The sequence below is a fragment of the Sphaeramia orbicularis genome, chromosome 14 (assembly GCF_902148855.1).
Source record: "Sphaeramia orbicularis chromosome 14, fSphaOr1.1, whole genome shotgun sequence".
Taxonomy (NCBI): Eukaryota; Metazoa; Chordata; class Actinopteri; order Kurtiformes; family Apogonidae; genus Sphaeramia; species Sphaeramia orbicularis.
Genome location: NC_043970.1, coordinates 25,799,409 through 25,817,285, shown reverse-complemented (window position 1 = coordinate 25,817,285; position 17,877 = coordinate 25,799,409). Strand labels below are relative to the sequence as shown.

At 36.5% G+C, this 17,877-nt stretch overlaps 2 protein-coding genes across 3 annotated transcripts; both read left to right on the top strand.

Annotated features, from left to right (window-relative positions):
- The first annotated feature begins 305 nt into the window (after window positions 1–305).
- rab6a (RAB6A, member RAS oncogene family) lies at window positions 306–12,185 on the top strand. Of its 2 annotated transcripts, none has more exons than XM_030153817.1 (8): window positions 306–654; window positions 3,268–3,326; window positions 3,429–3,482; window positions 4,122–4,227; window positions 5,667–5,778; window positions 7,581–7,674; window positions 8,322–8,388; window positions 10,666–12,185. In XM_030153817.1, exons 1-8 carry the CDS (start codon window positions 585–587, stop codon window positions 10,728–10,730), a joined length of 627 nt encoding a protein of 208 aa, XP_030009677.1. In that variant the 5' UTR covers window positions 306–584; the 3' UTR covers window positions 10,731–12,185. The 2 variants fall into 2 exon arrangements, with proteins under 2 accessions (XP_030009677.1, XP_030009676.1); XM_030153816.1 differs by lacking the exon at window positions 7,581–7,674 and adding an exon at window positions 6,149–6,242.
- Window positions 12,186–13,658: 1,473 nt separating this feature from the next.
- Window positions 13,659–17,848, top strand: dnajb13 (DnaJ heat shock protein family (Hsp40) member B13). Its single transcript, XM_030153813.1, has 8 exons — window positions 13,659–13,969; window positions 14,056–14,159; window positions 15,429–15,590; window positions 15,665–15,813; window positions 15,960–16,073; window positions 17,164–17,277; window positions 17,375–17,451; window positions 17,587–17,848. The coding sequence occupies exons 1-8, from the start codon at window positions 13,902–13,904 to the stop codon at window positions 17,738–17,740; spliced, it is 942 nt and encodes a 313-aa protein (XP_030009673.1). The 5' UTR covers window positions 13,659–13,901; the 3' UTR covers window positions 17,741–17,848.
- The last annotated feature ends 29 nt before the right edge of the window (window positions 17,849–17,877 follow it).

Genomic DNA, 17,877 nt, shown 5'->3' with positions numbered 1-17,877 from the left:
AACTTGCTGTGACAAGTTAATTAGAGGCTGCTCCTTGGGTCAAACACTGGTAATGGGGTCAGTTTGCCCTCTTGTGGACATATGATGAAACTGCCACTTGCGTCTATTATAGCGTTTTGATTAATATTTTTACACCATCTGTGAGGGTATATAAATAAGGATCTATTATTCGATAACTGTGTCTTGGTTTCAAATTCATCAGCCAGTTTTCTTCCTAGTTTTGGTCGGTTTTTGTTGTTTTTACTTCCAGTAGAGGGCAGCACAGCAGGACACCAAACAAACGCTACTAACTTTATGTGCGTCGAAGAAGAAAGGCTCTGGGAGGCTAACTGGTGTCATGTCAGAGCAGTGATAGTAATGCTAACTTGGCAGCAGTGGTTAGTGAGTTGTCCAAAAGTGTTTGGAGACAGAAGGGGGTGATTGCACAACCGGAACCATCGCTAGGTCGTCGGATTAGAGGGTTGGGAAACTTGTGAAACGTAACAGATATCGATTCTTTGATATCTGACTACAGCTGGTTAGCTAGCGTTAGCTGGCTAGCTGGGACATCACGAAAAGTAACGTCAGGGCTTGTTCATACAGTCATGTCTGCGGCCGGAGACTTCGGAAACCCTTTAAGAAAATTTAAACTGGTCTTTCTGGGGGAGCAGAGTGGTAAGGATAGTGTTAAATATAACTGATCTGAAACCAGTGATGAATTGTACGGTGTGTGATATGAGTCTAACATGGGTTTTAATGGCTTTTGGTTAGGGTGATTAACGTTATCCAGTTAGCTTGCTAACATTAGCTGTAATATAAAACTTGGCACAGTGATGGCATTGCGACACGGTAATTCTTGTTACAAAATGCTTTTTCACATTGGCTTCGTCTAAATCCCATTTACTGTCTTTCACAATGTTTCATCTGCATTAAATGGTGGGTTTTTCGCTTGTTAGCTAGTTACATAGCTAACTATGATATCATTCTAGGCGGTGGCAGGAATAAATCACACAAGTGTCAATTATGAACTAAACCAGTTATTATTTAGAATCGTTAAATTGAAATATTGTACAGGAATCACCGCTACGTCTTGTTTTCGACTCTAGTCACCTCTGAAAAAATTGATGAGGCAAACTTGGTACAAAGATGACAGAGTATTTGTTACTGTGATCCTAGGAATGTTGTCATTCCCGGCTAAAGTCCACTGCAAATACAGCAGTGATCTCACACCCGCATCAGATTGTCTATCCTAGAGGTGTTTCTGTGGAGAAGAGCATTCTAATGCAGTCCAATTATTGAACCTGCTGAACCGCATTCCTTTACTCTTCCCGGTCATTTTCCACCCTTTTCTTGTAACCGCAACACCTGGTTTGCTTGTAAAGGTAAAGAGGGCACAAGGAATGTTACATGGGTCATTGTGGGGTTTGTTCATTCTACTGGCTGTAGGAGTTCTTCCATAGTATCGGAATGTTTGTTGAGATGGCAAATCCAAACTAGAAATCTCATCTTTGTATTTTTAGTCTTAATATCACAGTATATACAGTGGTGTTTGTATATGAACTACAGTTTTCAAAACCATTTGTGAGCTCTAATAAGAGGTTTTATTTAAACAAAGTGTTATCAAATTGAAATGCAAAGAGGAGGGTTCATTCTTTGTTTGAAAATATAATATATATACATTTAAGGATTCCACATACATGCCCTCAGTTGTTTCCAACAATAATACTTGACTGATCAGAATAATTTGCTTTTACTTACTTTATTGCCAAACAAAACACACAGCTGTGCAAATAGAAGGAAAAATGAAAACTGGAACAAAAATAACAAGAAGTTTACTAGCGCTATATGAAAATATACACCTACATGCATGATATACCTGCATTTAATGTACATCCATCTGGTATTTCATTAGAAAATATTTTGCTATAGGTGTAAAGGTTGACATGTTAAATGTTTTGCAGCATCAAAATTGGTAGCATAAGCAGGAATCAGGATACTTTGATGTAGAGTGATAATAAATCTATTTTGGTTAAGCTACAGGTTCAGGCTTGTTGGATGAAACACCAATTACCAGCACAATATCATTACTTCCTTTATGTCAAATGTAAAATTTGGGTACAGTAGTCTCTGCTTAGAAAAATTCTGCCTTAAATGTAAAAACCAGATAATGTTGTGACATACAATTTTTTTCTTTTGCCAGTCATTATTGTTATGGAGTCTTTGTGTCAAATAATGTGTTTCTCCTGTTTCTTGGATTGAAGGGGGGTAGGCTTTTGTGTTTGTTTGTCTCAGTGATCTGCTGTGGTTCTGTGTTGCTTTGTAAACAGCAGCGTTGGCTTTGGCCAAGTCATCATCATTTGAAACACAGTGTAACTGATAACGTAACTCGAGCTCACCTAAAGCGTTCAGCCAGCAGGCACCATCAGGAGGCTTATAGTATCGTTCTCTTTACTGATGTTTTAATATTGATGGAAGACAAAGTTTGCAGTCTTCTATTTTTAAGTTGTTAGTGGATTATAAATAGTTTTAGAAATGTGGGCAAACTGGTATAGGACTTGATAAATTTTAAAAAGACTTAAAGGAAATTTACCTCATGTTGTTCATTCATCCATTTATTTCCAAACCAATCAATGCTTGAGACAGTCACAGGGGTGCCAGAGCCTATCCAGGCTACCAACAGGTCCATTATACAGCTGACGTATGTAGAGGAACAACCATTCACTCTCATATTCACACCTACAGTTATTTTAGATTCAGTCTTCGGAAGGTGGGAGGAAGCCAGAGTACTCAGAGAACCTATAGAGACCCCACACAGAAAGGCCAACACAGACTGGCACTGAAATCTAACCCAAGTTCTTCTTACTGTGACGCAACAGTGCTAATCACTACATCGCTGTGCCACTACCTTCTATTGTTACAGATGTGTAATATTAAATTGAGTAAAGAAATGTTTACTTATCTCAAAGTAATCTTCTACCTTGAAACCTCTGAAATTCCTCAAATTTAGAAAGATTGTGTACCAAGTTTGAGACATGGTTGTTTGACGCCTGCTGCCATTGTGAATCTGCTGTGGATTCTTAACCTGCGGCTCATGGACTGTATAAAACTCTATTTGTCACTGTGCATCAATAGTCATTTTTGTGTTACTTAAATCAAATTTCACTTTTACAGAGAAGTTGAAGGTCAAGCAGAGGCAGAAGAGTGGTAATAAGGGTGTAAACTGAAAACATGAAATCTGTGTTTATTTCTCTGTTTATTAAACACTGAATTAATTTCACTGTTTTTCAGTGGGAAAGACATCGCTGATCACCAGGTTCATGTATGACAGCTTTGACAACACTTATCAAGTAAGACTAACCCCTATAAAATTGTAATCTTCTTCATAAAGTTAATGTAGCTCTATCAGGAAAGTGTTATTAATTATTTAACTGTTTGTTTCACACTTTCAGGCTACAATAGGAATAGATTTCCTGTCAAAAACCATGTATCTTGAAGACAGAACAGTAAGTTCCATCTTTTTTTTTTCTCCTTACAAATATTAGCTGATGTGTTTTGTCTAGATCGGGGAAATTCTCTTGCGACTTTTTTAGCTTTCTAATCGTGTCATGATGATGCATTTGCTTGTTGACTTTATTTTCCTCTTAAAGACTTAATGTTCTAACTTGCACATGCTGCCTTTGAGTCGGTCGGCGTAGCCTGTGGAGCGTCCTCCCTTTCTCTTTGTTTTTTCCCTCAACACAAGTTTTCTTCCTCTCCTTCCTTCCCCTCCATCTAATTCATCTCTGTTCTCATCATCTCTGAAATTGAACACTTTACTTGATCAAGAGAGGAGGGTTGATGACAAGTGAAGGGTGATTGTTTATTTCTTTCCCCCCAGGCCCAGACAGCTTGCTCTCTCTGGTGGTCCCTCACTACCTGCATGCTCTTCTTCACTCTGTCCATCCTCTCGCTTTCTCTCCTTTCTTCTCCCATTCACTGGACTTTGTTTCATTTCCTTTCAATTTGCTTTTTTTCTGTCGCCATAACTTACCTCATTTCTGACCTCGGTTCTTCTTGTTTTATTTTCATCCCTTCTGTTTTTTTTTTTTTTTTCCTTGTTTCTCTTCTATTGTTTCTCCTCCCATCCCCTTCCCGTCCCACAGATCAGGTTGCAGTTGTGGGACACGGCAGGACAGGAGCGTTTTCGAAGCCTCATCCCAAGTTATATCCGAGACTCTGCTGCTGCTGTTGTAGTGTACGACATCACGAGTAGGTGGACCATTCATATGTTAGTTCTGATCCCTGAAGATGATGACTGCAGCAAAGGTTCTTGCATGGTGTAATGGAGACATGTGCTCATTAGATTAAATGTCCTCTAGTGTTTTCACAATGATTGCATTAATTTTAAACAATGTCTATGTAAACCAACAAATTTGTGTGCATTTCTTACCTTTGGAACCTGAAGAAAATTAGTCCAGTTAATAATGAGAAAACATTAAAAACCAAAAATCAGAACTTTTAAGACTTAAAATGTGTGATTTTGACAGGTCTTAAATATTGACTGGATCATTAAGTTGATATTATATTTATTTTATAAAGTTTAATTAACTTATAATATTTAGTGTTCCCACTGTAACAAACTAGCAAAACCAGAGTATCATGGAACTAATGAGCTCTAATGCAAACTGTGAGAATTTATTGGAACACCTCTAACAGTGACTATGTTTACATGTATTGAATAGGTTTTGCCCTTCTTCCAATGAAGACAGATTCCTGTTCACATGGTTGATGAAACTGAATATTCCACTAAACCCTAAACTTTCCCACTGTGTGAACACAAACTCCTTCTGTCATTCCTTCAAACACCCTCTTGAAAAGGTTTTCAAAATGTGGTCAGATCTATAAACCTGTTGTTAACCTCTTTCATAATGTTGTAGGCTCCTTCCGTCCAGATATGTAGGATTTTCCTGGAGGCAAACATCCTTCTTTACCAAAGGGGATCTTTGTCTCTACTCAGCTGACCTTAAACAGAGGCTGAGTGTCACAACCTGCAATAAAACCCCTCCACTAAATGAGATGTCCAAAGAATCTTCCCACATGTTAGGTGGAAAAATACTCTGTTGAGAAAACTCTGTTTCAGAATATCAAATGCTGTTTACTCAACAAATTTACAACATTGCCATATTTGGAGGACTAATGGAAAATTAGTTTGCCTGTAAACATGCTCACTGTCTTGTGACAAGGTGTGTGTGTTTATGCAGCATTTTTTCATCAAGAAATAGCTACTTGACGAGGTAATCGGTTCATGTAATGTTAGTTTAAAAATGTTTGAATGCAAGTTTAGTAAGATCTGGCTTGAGACATTTTTATTTAGTGCTCAGTTAAAACCTGTTGCAATTTCCACAAAGAAATGCTTCTGTAAAACTACCAGCCTTTCATCACCCCAAACTGTTCTATGTTCACTTAAGTCAGACTTTGGTTTTCCTTCATATCCTTGATGCTTTTTTGCAACTACAGATGTGAAATAGGTCTAACGTACATTCGCAGTTGTCTTAAAAGGTTTTATCCTTAAATTTAATTTGCTGAAACCTGTCATGTATACACTTACTGGGGTAAGATGGACAGGACTGTTAGTTTCATTTCCTAATTTTCCATCTCTTTACTTCTTCTTTTCTATTTCCTGTTCTCCCTCCCTGCTTTTCTGTTAGATGTCAACTCCTTCCAGCAAACAACAAAATGGATTGACGACGTTAGAACAGAGAGAGGAAGTGATGTCATCATTATGTTGGTTGGAAACAAGACAGACCTTGCAGACAAAAGGTAAAGTATTGTTAAAGGTTTTGTTTCCTTCTTGTGTGTCTCTGTTGGTCGTCTCTCTGTATTAACTATATTCAAATTGAAGTCATTGATTGTTAACAGGTAGCCTGTCAATACAGAGCTCCTCCTGATGCACCATTTAATCACATCAAGTTAGCCCTAACCATAACCATATAGGATTATTTTCCATACATTTTAATCTCCTTTCTGTTTATTGTATTACCTGACTTTCTTAAGTTCCATTGACAGTATTTTTTTTAAGATATATGACATAAAATCTGAAATAGTCACCTGTGTGATCTACTTTATCAACCTGTAAAATGAAGTGTTTTGTGGTTTGCTGTGCATCTCTTAACCCCCTTATCTACCGCAGGCAAGTGTCTATTGAAGAGGGTGAGCGGAAAGCCAAAGAACTAAATGTAATGTTTATTGAGACTAGTGCGAAAGCAGGCTACAATGTGAAGCAGGTAAGATTATGTGTGAGTCGTGCTCTGTGGTCCTGCTGTACACGCTGCCACTTCAGCTCCTTCGCCAAAGGTTTCCCACTTAATGATCACATATGTCTTGAGATGAATAAATCTTTGTCATTCAGTGTAGTGACATGTGCAGTTTTACTGTTCTTCTAGCTGTTATAGTAATCAGAAGGGGTGGGCAATCCAATAATATCCATGACTGGACCATGATCTCTGCATCTTCTCAGTTCTAAAATGTACAGCACATCCTAGAAACAGCCAATGGATTTCTGTATAAACAGAATTAATTGTGCTATTATTTCCTGTATAGAACATGATTTTGGTTGTAAAATATGGAGTAATACCTGGGTTTACTTGATAATAGAAATAAAAAGTATTATGACTTTAAAATATTAATTAAGCTATATAATGACATGGACTGAGTGAGCACTTGTAGAGGTTACACTAAAGATGGCTACTGTAATTGCACTGCAATTTAAAATGAATATTATTGGGTGGGAAAGTTTGAGTAGCACTATTATTTATTTTAATTGATACTAAACACTAAAAAAAGGTCATTTAATTGTAATAAAACCTATTACAACTAGTGTTAATAGACATGAAAACTTATTATAAATTGTCTTAATGTGCCAGTTCCTGACTTAAAATTCTTGAGTATTTAGAAGCCTTCCCACATTGATGTGGAGTTAACCCTTTGCAGTTAGTTTAGGAGAGATTTGTATTTAAAAAATTAACTCTTATTAGAGATGTGTGTCCTCCCTGTTTTCCAGTGAGAGGCTACCAAACCTTATTAATTTTCTGATGGGGGAAAAAGTTATTTAAGTGCTCTATTCAGAACCATTGATTTAGGGAAACTACTGCCTCAGTCTAGTAGTTTTTTTTCCAATGAATCTGATCTAATGTGATAAAAGTTACACAGTGAGATCCCCTTCTCCCTCATAGCTTTTTCCTAATTTTGTGGCACTTTTCAGAATCAGCTCTGAAAAGTTTGGCAAGATAGACTCAGAATAGGAGGGGAATTGCACTTTAAGGACATGACGTGTATGATTCCTCGGAAAACATCATTATCTGGCAATTTAAGGTTGTCTACATCATAGGGTCATCAGATTGCTCACCCCTAGTTATCAGCCATCACAGTGAAGGTTTAGTGGTAGGCTTTTGGTCTTGAGCTGAGGTGACAGTGGCAGCAGGAAGGAGCACGACTTGTTCTTCCATTTCAACCTAATCACAGTCATTATTTTTTTCCCCTTGTCTTCTTGTTGCTGTATGTGGCGGTATGTGCTTGTCTTTGTGTTGTCGTCGTTGTGCGCTGTGACTCTTGGCCCATCACAGACAGATAACCACAGAGGAGGGAGAACAGAGAGCGAAAGAGATGAATGTTCTGTTTATTGAAACAAGTGCAAAGACAGGCTACAATGTCAAACAGGTAGAGCGTGTGCACCTTTCTGTGTGTGTTCTCATAGTGCTCATGCTCTTCTCTGATGGCTTCTACTTCACACACGCATGTCTGCATAAAGGTGTGATCCAAACATTGGCTTCCTCTTTTCATTAGTGAGGTGTGTGGATTTGTTTTTCAAGCTCTCTCCCACCTTGTTTAAGTAAGGAATTATATTGGACGACCTTTGACCATACAGCCGAGAGGTGGGTCAGGGTTTGCAAACCAGTACTGTATGATCACAATAGCGGCAATTAGGTTGTAGTGAAATTTGCATGAAATCTTTTGTAGTTTGAGGTAGAGCTTGTAACAGGGGGCGGGCATGTAAAGCATCATCCTCCACACTATACTCTCTCTTCAAATTCATGCCTTCATCAATCACTTTAATGCTGCAAGCTCTCAACAGGAAGTTCGCAGTAACATACGCCTTTAGCAAAGTGCAAAGATGGAGATCAAACACTTAATTTAAATCAAACATAATAAAAACTCTGTTGGGCGTCTTCCTCTGTGTGAGCTTCAAGTGAGCCTCACATTACCTAAAGGGAATGTAGGCAGTACGCTGTCATAATGTAATCTTTGTGTCATTTTGTGAGGGTGTTTTGTTCTGACAGAAATCATCTGGTTCTCGATCCCTACAGCTTTTCCGTCGCGTGGCAGCTGCCCTCCCTGGCATGGACACCACACAGGACAAGAGCAGAGAGGACAGTATCCTTTATTTACATGTCAGTGTCTGTGTTCAACACGACAGAACAGGGTCAGGGGACAACATGGTTCTTTTCTGTTGTGTCATGGACGGTCTCTGCCAGGAGAAAAACCTTGTGTTGCAATGTGACAGCTCCCTATTGTTGTTTAACTCATGTGTCCTTTAAGATTTACCTCACCAAAACTCTGTAGAGAATCCATTATGCAAGTGACAAGTGATTCATGCTCTTCAAAGGAAATTCAATCAGGTGTTCTATCCCTGCGAGATCCATCACAGTTATGACACGAACACATTGAGGGGGTACTATAGAAAAAAGAAACCCAGTTATATCTGCAGAGTTTTATGAATATATGGCAGAATGTAGAATTTTTCAAAGACACAATTATTGGGTTTTTAGACTCATACCCTATCTACATTCATATGGTTATTTTGCAAAACAATCATTTTTCTTCACATTTGGGGTTCTCATCCAAGCAGATACAGTATTTTACATTACTAAAACATGCAAAATCTTCGTAAAGAATTAATTTAAGTAACCCAAACGACCACCTTTAGGGTCACTTAGGGTTGTAACGTTGCTTGTCATTGGAATGTACAAGACAGATTGGACAAATACATCGCATCATGTTGTAAAATTCAATTTTTTTGCTGAAATGTGTCCATTAAATCCTGACTAGCTAAACTGGATTTGTTTTGTTGAATTTTCATGTACTGCATGTTTAGAAAGAGCTGATCATATCTCCTACCTCATTAAGATGAATTATTTTTGTGCAGATACCATAAGATGATTTATATACTGTCTTACATCTACTTAAAAATCCTAGAAATTCATATACACTAGTGTTCATTCAGGGTGCTTTTGGACATCTTGTCTTTTTTTCTTAAATGAAGACATTTATTGCCTTAGAAAAAAATTACACACACTGCATCACAATATAATTATCTCAACAGGATCCATTTTGTGCTTTCATATTTCATAGATAACGTCAGACTTGGTTGTTACACTCATTGTTCATTCATTGTTCATATAAAATCTTTATATACTCAGCCTAATAATAGAACTGACAGCTCAAGTAAAAATCCAGAAAAATGGCTAATAATTGAACCCAAATCCTAGGAGTTAAAAGTCATTATAAAGGTCCAACATGTACATTGCATGTAATGCTTCTCTGTGTATTTAAAAAATAGTACAATTATTCATTTTGGTGGATGTGACTTAAAGCAAAGGGTGTAGAATTCCTGATTGTCTAGTTGTTAATAGGAGTTAAAAACTGCAAATTTTTACAAGAGCCTGACCAATACGGGATTTTTGGGGCCGATGGCGATACTGATATTGGGGGCTTTAAAAAAGTCGATATCTGATATCTTGGCCGATAGGTAGCGTGATTGTCGGTGCGAAAGTGAAACTGACAAGCTTTACTATTCCTCTAACTCTCCGGGCAGCACAGACACACAGGAAGTCAAATGGGCTCACCTGAAAATTCTAGTAATTGATAAAAATAAAAAATCAAAACTTACTAATAAAAAATATATGGTGAGTTAAGAAAGACGATCCGAATCCATAAAAGACATGACAAACTGAAGCTGAAACTGAAGCACTGTGGTACTGTTTGTCTTTCAAATGTTCATTGTGGTCAGTTTCAGATGCTGCAGCTCTTTCATAATTCATAGTTTGAGTTATTGTTTGTTCAGTATTAATTGTTAGCCTTGTAAATCCAAGCTGGACTGACTGTACATATCCTGACCAAGGAAAATAAAATTCTCATTTTGTGCAGTAATCTACACCTGGCTTTTCTGCCTCTGTCCATAATAATATACATTATATATCTAAATGTAGTCTAAAATTTAAAAACTAAAACTATTACGTGATCAAAACAAATTAATTTTAGCAAAAAAAAAAAAGTCTCCGTTTTAAATGTCTGGGGTCGCCAGAAATTTGTGATGTTAGAATGGGGTCACAAGCCAAAAACGGTTGGGAACCACTGGGTCACAAATTGACCGATGTTGATTAATCGGTGATATGGTATAATTGGCCCGATTAATCGGCTAGGCTCTAATTTTTACAGACTGTTGGACAAAGTAAAATAAAATACTGTACATTGTTTAGAATTTCTTCTCATATTTGTTTCTTATTTCAGAGTGAATCTGATTTTTAGTGTACAACTTAACTTTTGTTTAGGAAAGCAGTTGTTTACTGCCATATGTTTTCAAGTCAGCAACTTATGTTTATTTGTGAATCAATTTTTGTCTGTTACGTAATGTTCCTTGACTCCCTGCAGTGATAGACATAAAGCTGGAGAAGCCGCCTGAACAACCTGTCAGTGAAGGAGGCTGTTCCTGCTAATGCCAGCCAACGCCGCTGCTCATTATTTGGCTTGTTGGCATTTTCTCAAACCCAGCTGTCATTTTTCTGTATATGTATCCCCCATACCTGCCTCTCTTCCCCACTCTGAACCAGAACACTACATCCGTTATCCTCTCCATTGTGGAACCCTGCTTTCTCAATGCTCTGAGTCATGAGTCACTTAAATTGAGTATTTGCACTGTAACGCACACTGAAGCAGTGATCACAGGTGGTGCTCAGCCTGGTGGAAAAAATAAATGTGGGATTTTGCGAGCAAAAAAATATGTTTAGGGCACCTAATCAGGGAAAGTTGCATATCGCTTTAAGCTTAATGAGCACAATGTTGATGTTCTGTGCATTTGTCAGCTAACAATTTGTGCCGTTGCAATGAATTGGCAAGATTCCACTCATGATTTGTGTTCACCAAATGGTCCTGTTTTGTTTTGTTTCTTTTAACTTTGTGGAATAATATGTGGAAATGGCTGCAGAGCCGTGTTGGTGGGAGTCCGCACATGCAGAGTTCTGCGTTTACACTAAAACGTGTGCACATGATGCAGCCTAAGGTGGAAAGTTTGAGCTAATTTTAAATGGATTTTTCTCCTTGAGGTGCCTGTACCAGCAGAGATACAATTCTCCCACCAACAAATGACAAGTTAACACACTAAAACCTCTGCACGGTCATAGAAACCAGCACAAACAGATGACACTGACCACAAGGGCAGCACTGTCACTACAGTTATCCACGCTACCGTCCCTCCTCTTCCCACTCGTCTTTTGACAGGGGCGATGGGTATTTTTACCTTGGCTTCCATTTTCTATTACCTTTTTATTTTCATAGATCTTTCATTTATTTTCTAAAGATTACAATTATCATAGATTTAAAAATATTTCTTCGATAGTTTTTGAGGAGGATATTCTCGTATAAGATGAGTCATAATCATAAAACCCACCGTAAACATTAGAAATGAAGAGTTGCCTTTCAGAGTTTAATTGTAGATGACTTCCTTGGTTTTGGGTTTGTCTAGTTAAGTTTGGTATGATGTTTTACAAAAACACTTTAAAGACCTTTTTTTTTTTGCTTGTTTTTACTTTTGGCATTGATCTGTTGTTAGTGATTATTCTTCATGTGTATTTAATCCACAATGACTTGCAATATTTATTTCTACTGGATTCATTTCTTTTTTTTTATGGCTGTTAATATCTTTGCTCTTTTGTGGATTCCTAAATCATTAATAAAATATGCATCCATTTGGACCACCTTTAACAGAGTCAGTAGAGAGCTTCTGCTGTGCCCTGTTTCACCTCTAAATGGCTATTTGATCATACTGATAATACAGTGCAATTTTTGTTGTGTGTGAACATTTGGAGAAGAATTTGTATTGCATAGTAGTCCTTAACGTTTCTGTCTGGAATGATTTTAAATGAAAGAATAAAAATACATTTGTCACTGCTGCTTGAATTTAAGTGTTTTATTAACAGCTTTTAAGGGTCCAAGGAGTTGGGCAGGTGTAGTCAGTCACTTTTAGTTACTCAAAATTAGTTGGATAAGATCAACATTTTTTAATCTTACCTGCAAATGCTTTTTTCTTTCTTTCTTTTTTTTTTTTTTTTTTTGATAATTTCGAAAAAAACTTAGTTTTTTCAGTGTAATGGGCTTAAAATTAACACACAACATCATGGTTAGCACTCACTGGTAACCTTGGAGAATTTGTGCCATCAAACTATTAAATGTATAGAGCTTAAGCAAAATAATTAAAGTATTACAACTGGTCTGAACCCCTAATAAATTACCTGAAAAAATCAAAATGTGGAAGAAATGGTCAGACCACCCATTTCTGAATTCTATGTTGTATTTAAGAGCAAATCTGGTTGTATGAGTGGGTGTTGCAGAGGTTTCATTGTGGTTGTGCAATTATTGTTAAATGTTTACTGAAGTCATACTAAGTTGAAGGTAGCCCATTGTCATCCCATGAAAATGTATCATTTTTGCTCAACTTTTGCAGACACCTTTAAGACTAAAATGGAATGTTGCATAATTATGTAGCCTATGTGTCAAAGTTTTTGAGGGTGTCAGTGTTTTATTTTGTCCAATTTGCCTTCCTAAACTTTGCCTTAAATTTAGGTTGCTTCACCTGCACCTACTGTGAAATCTTTTACGTTCTTGGGTTGACAGTGTCTCATTATTGTCAAAAACTGTAAATAAGCATCACATTCAAGAGGCCCATATTATACTTGGACTTCGATTATTGTCACTTGCAGCAGTATGCTATTTAAGTATCCCAAATAAACACTATGAGAGTACAAAACAATTACTTTTCTGCCTAAGAGATTAAATGTGCTAAATCTTATGTGCTTTAATTAGATGAATTGGGAAACAAAGGACAAAAGCACTTTTTAGCTGATGTTTTCAATATATTTCTCATATATATTGGTTTATATACATTTGAACAGTAGACATATAAATCCTTCACCATGAAGAACCTGAAAACTGAATATATTGCAATGTGTAGACAGTGTTTTGAAGTAGATGTGGTAGCTCTGAGATAAACATTCATTTTGAATAAAACCCAGTCTCAATAAATCTCAAAAATTTTCCTTTTGACCTAAGACTGTATCTTGTAAACTACAGCCTACCAGCATTTTTTACTTTTTTTTTTTTTTTTTTTTTATTCTCAATGACTCTCGATGACTCAAACTTAATAATGGTTTGCTGAATTGAATGAATGAAAAAAAAAATTTAAAAGTTATTTAGATTTTTCCAGGAAAAAAAATATTTTTTTTCATAATAATTTATATATATTATATATTATTATATATAATATTATATATATATTAAAATATTTATTTATTCATAATTTATCTATTCAATCATTTTCTTATCTTCTGCATTTTAGTAGCGCACAGTATGTTTATCACAGCTCTATAGAAATTAAGAAATGAATTAATGAATGAATAAATCCTCTTCAGAATGTTCCCTCGGCTTCTGAAATCTCGCGAGAGTTTCCTTCATGCAGCTGTTGCCAAGGAAACCAAGACTAACAGGTGCAGCTCTCTGTTTCTAAAGCTTTTAAACCTTAACTCATAAGCACTTTCATCGACAGACACATTGAGCTTTCCTTATTATTTCCTTTTTTATTATTATTTTTTTAATGCAAACGATTTATATCCGCAATGGGAGGGGATTACTACGAGACTCTGGAAATAAACAGAGATGCAACCAACGCAGATATCAAAAAGGCGTAAGAACTGTGAAGCTAACTTGTAACTTGCAGCAATAGCACGATAGGTTCACCATATGTACTTCACTTTTTTAATCTATTACCAGATATCGACGTCTGGCACTGAAGTTTCACCCGAATAAGAACAGTGAAAAAGGAAGTTCCGAAAAATTCAGTCAGCTGGGTGAAGCCTACGATGTTTTGAGCGACCGTAAGTAAAGAGACAGATTATATTTGGATAAAGTAGATCTACATCCAAAGCCTTGAAGATCAAATATCGTATTATTAGGAAAATTTGCTCCAAATACGAGTTGTAAAAGTACTATGGGAGAACTGTAACTGTCCCCCCCCCCACACACACACATTAAGACACATTATCAGTTAAAGCATGGCTAAGTTGTAACTTTAACCCTTAACCTTCCTCTTGTGTTAGGACCCATTTCAGGTTTTAAATGTATAAATGAACAACATAAAATGTGTGTATTGCATCAAGGCTTTTTGGCTTTGTCAGGAACCTCTATTTCAACAATTTTTTTTTTTTTTTTTTTCACTAAATTATGAAATGCTCTGGTTGAAATGATGACCTTTGGTTTGTTAGGATCGGTTTCAACCCGGTTGTAAAAGTAAGATTATAAAGTGATAATCAGAGCCAAAACTGAAATCATAAGTGCACTGTCAGCCAACACACTGACTGCAAGCTCCTCTAACAATCATGTGAGCTTTTGGGGATTGTCATTTTGTCTTGTTTTCCAGTTTACCTGCACAAAAACAAAACCAGCAAAAACGGGCATGTACAGACGTGAGTATAGAGTTGGTGACTTACAAAGTGTACACTGAGGGGTATACCGACAAAAAAAAGGCCCAGAGGCTCACACCAAAAATATTAAAACCAATATTTTCATGGATGAGGAAGCCTAACAAGGTAACCAAGAGATGAGAAATAAATTGGGTGATAATTGTTTTTAGTGTATTTTACAGCTGATTTAAGACATGGGTCAAAACTGACCCTTTCACATAAGAGATGGTAACAAAGCTAACACAAGAGGAAGGTTTCAACCTCTAGGCATGTTGAATGGCTGCAAGTAAATACCACACAGTGATAATACTCCACAACAACTAAAAGTACATTTAAAAACTGATATAAAAGTATTATATTATAATCTTTATCGTCATTATACACACGGCACAATGACATTGAGTCCAATCCCACACAGTGCAAAGAGAACAGGAAAGAAACTAAGAAACTCTATGTACAAGATTTAAAAAAGGAATCCTAATAAATAGACAATATATTTTTTATATTAAAAATGTAATATTTGTGTGTAATTATTGTGCTCATAACAACATGTTTTTCAGCACAAAAATACTTCATCCTACAGTTTAGGCATTTGAAATAAGACAGATGGAGATAGATGGCTTTTATTTAACTTTAAGGGGATGAACTTATGTTGTGTAACAGCAATTGTTTTCTTTGTGGCAGTTCGAAAAAAAGCAACTTATGACAAGTTTGGTGAGGATGGTCTGAAAGGTGGTATCCCACTTGAGTTCTGTGAAGATGGTGCTTGGTCAAGTAAATACACCTATCATGGAGATCCAGAGAAAACATTCAAACAGTTTTTTGGAAGTGACAACCCCTTTTCAGGTAGGAAACACAGAAACCACAGAAAGTATTTAATAAATATGGTTTAAATTGACCATTATTAACATCCTCTCCAGTCTTCTATACAAATGATGCACCACTTCAGTTTGGTGGCCTGCAACCAGGAGTGGTGAAGACACAGGATGCTCCCATTGAGCGAGACCTTCATCTGTCCCTGGATGACCTTTTCCACGGATGTACAAAAAAGATTAAGATATCTCGAAGGGTGAGAGCTTTTTCCTTCATTTGGGCAATAGAACAGATCATTCTTTCATTCATCCATGAATCAGAAAAAAGCAAAAGGAACTCTGATGTACAAACCTACTGAATGGAACCTACTTCACTGACTTGTATTGACTTAATTGTTGCCAGGTCATGAATGAGGATGGATGCACTTCCAGTATCAGAGATAAGATCCTGACTATAGTCGTAAAACCTGGATGGAAGGAAGGCATGAAGATAACTTTCCCTAAAGAGGGAGATCAGGTGAGGAAACTAAACAGCAACAGTTTCCACTGAGGTGTTTTTACAGCTTTAATGAAGTGTTTGATGTCTGTGCCTGTGGGAGAATCAAGGGAACCCAATACTATTAGACGGAATTATTTTAGGTTTTATCTTTTAAGCAGCATTCACATAATCAAGCAGGGGTATTAAATTTAATGAAAAGTAAGACTTAAACCAGCAGTTTCATTAACTCAAAAAAACAAATCAGGACAACTAGCATCAAAGCTTAGCTAAATTTAACTAAAACGTAAACTAAATGCAATTTCTTACACAGAAATGAAATTATTTATGTACTTCAAGACGCATTGGACAAATAAAAAATGTCAAAACTGTAATAATTTTAATCCTAATTGAATGTTACCTTTTCAAGAGACTTGTAGAATGTTAGAGTAAAGTGTGAAAGAGATTTGACCCATAGTACGACCCGACTGTTTCCTCTGTCAGAGCAGTCTGACAAATACAGAAGGAGAGATAAGAAGTTTATCTGTCAGTTTATTTTGGCAACAGTTAAGATGAGGTTTTGGTTCATGCATCATCTTCCGAGTTTTGGTCACAGGTCCTGTCCCTGGTGTTGATTCAATCTAAATTCTTCTTTACTGTTTTTTGGACACATGGGATGTCATCACATACAAATCTGAATGGATCAGTGTTTACTGTTTAAATGTCATGGAGGTTTACTGTGATGAAAATTCCACCAGAATAACACAAAGACAGTAGACTGTGTTAAATATGAATGGATGAAATAAATAATGTTTTTAACAAGGCTTTTTTTATTGTTCTGTTTTGTTTTGTGTTTTTTGATGGTCATAAATAAGAATCTGGATGAGTTCAGTTGCAGCCAGTAGGTGGCCTCAGTTGCCTCCTCATGCTCATGTGAAACTAAAATGTAAACAGGGACTTAACGTGTCTTAAATGTTCTGTTTGATATGCTTTCATTGACTTTTGGGTAAGTGTACAAAATAGTTTCTTAAGATTAACACATATCAACAGAGATATTGAAGACCTTCTGTATTCTGATATAAGAGCCAGATCCCTTTTATAAAAAATCATTATACTGTATTTTATCCTTTAGGGACCAAACAATGTTCCTGCAGATATTGTGTTCATAGTGTGTCAGAAGAGTCATCCTCTGTTTGTCAGACAAAACAATGACTTGATCTACAAGGCACAAATCTCTCTGGAGATGGTGAGTCACTTTCCTTAGATCCAGGGTAATTATTGAAGTAATGAACTTATAAAAGACAACATACACTCAAGGAACAGGTTAATGTGTTTTCCCACAGGCCTTGACTGGTTTCTCTGTGGACGTGGAGACACTAGATGGCAGACTACTCAACATTCCCATCAATGAAATTGTCCAGTAAGTGAACTCCTCGTGTGTATAACCATCAGATGAATTTGTCTTTGATTATTGCTAATGAATATGCAGAATGGCCTTTTATTTCTCTGCATCACTCATTTATTTTATGTCTTATTTCTTATTATCACACACCAGCCCTGCATATAGAAAAGTGGTGACTGGAGAGGGACTGCCGCTGTTTGAGGATCCTTCCCAGAGAGGAAACCTCATCATTACCTTTGACATCAAGTTCCCTGAGAAGCTCTCAGCTGAAAGAAAACAACTGATCAAACAAGCACTTAGTTCTTAATATCAGTCATATTTTAATGTGTTGCAGTCCTGAGAGTATACATTTGATCAGCATCAACAGTATTTGTTTAACATTTTCATACTTTAATTCAAAATAAACATTTGGAGGTAAGAAAAACAAACAAAAAAAAAAAACTA

Excerpts from the sequence above, each read along its gene's own strand:
- rab6a (XM_030153817.1), top strand. The coding sequence starts at position 585 with ATGTCTGCGGCCGGAGACTTCGGAAACCCTTTAAGAAAATTTAAACTG. Across the intron at positions 3,327-3,428 it reads GCTTTGACAACACTTATCAA|GCTACAATAGGAATAGATTT; the intron begins GTAAGACTAACC and ends TCACACTTTCAG. Across the intron at positions 7,675-8,321 it reads CAGGCTACAATGTCAAACAG|CTTTTCCGTCGCGTGGCAGC; the intron begins GTAGAGCGTGTG and ends CGATCCCTACAG.
- dnajb13 (XM_030153813.1), top strand. The coding sequence starts at position 13,902 with ATGGGAGGGGATTACTACGAGACTCTGGAAATAAACAGAGATGCAACC. Across the intron at positions 13,970-14,055 it reads AACGCAGATATCAAAAAGGC|ATATCGACGTCTGGCACTGA; the intron begins GTAAGAACTGTG and ends ATCTATTACCAG. Across the intron at positions 17,278-17,374 it reads CACAAATCTCTCTGGAGATG|GCCTTGACTGGTTTCTCTGT; the intron begins GTGAGTCACTTT and ends GTTTTCCCACAG.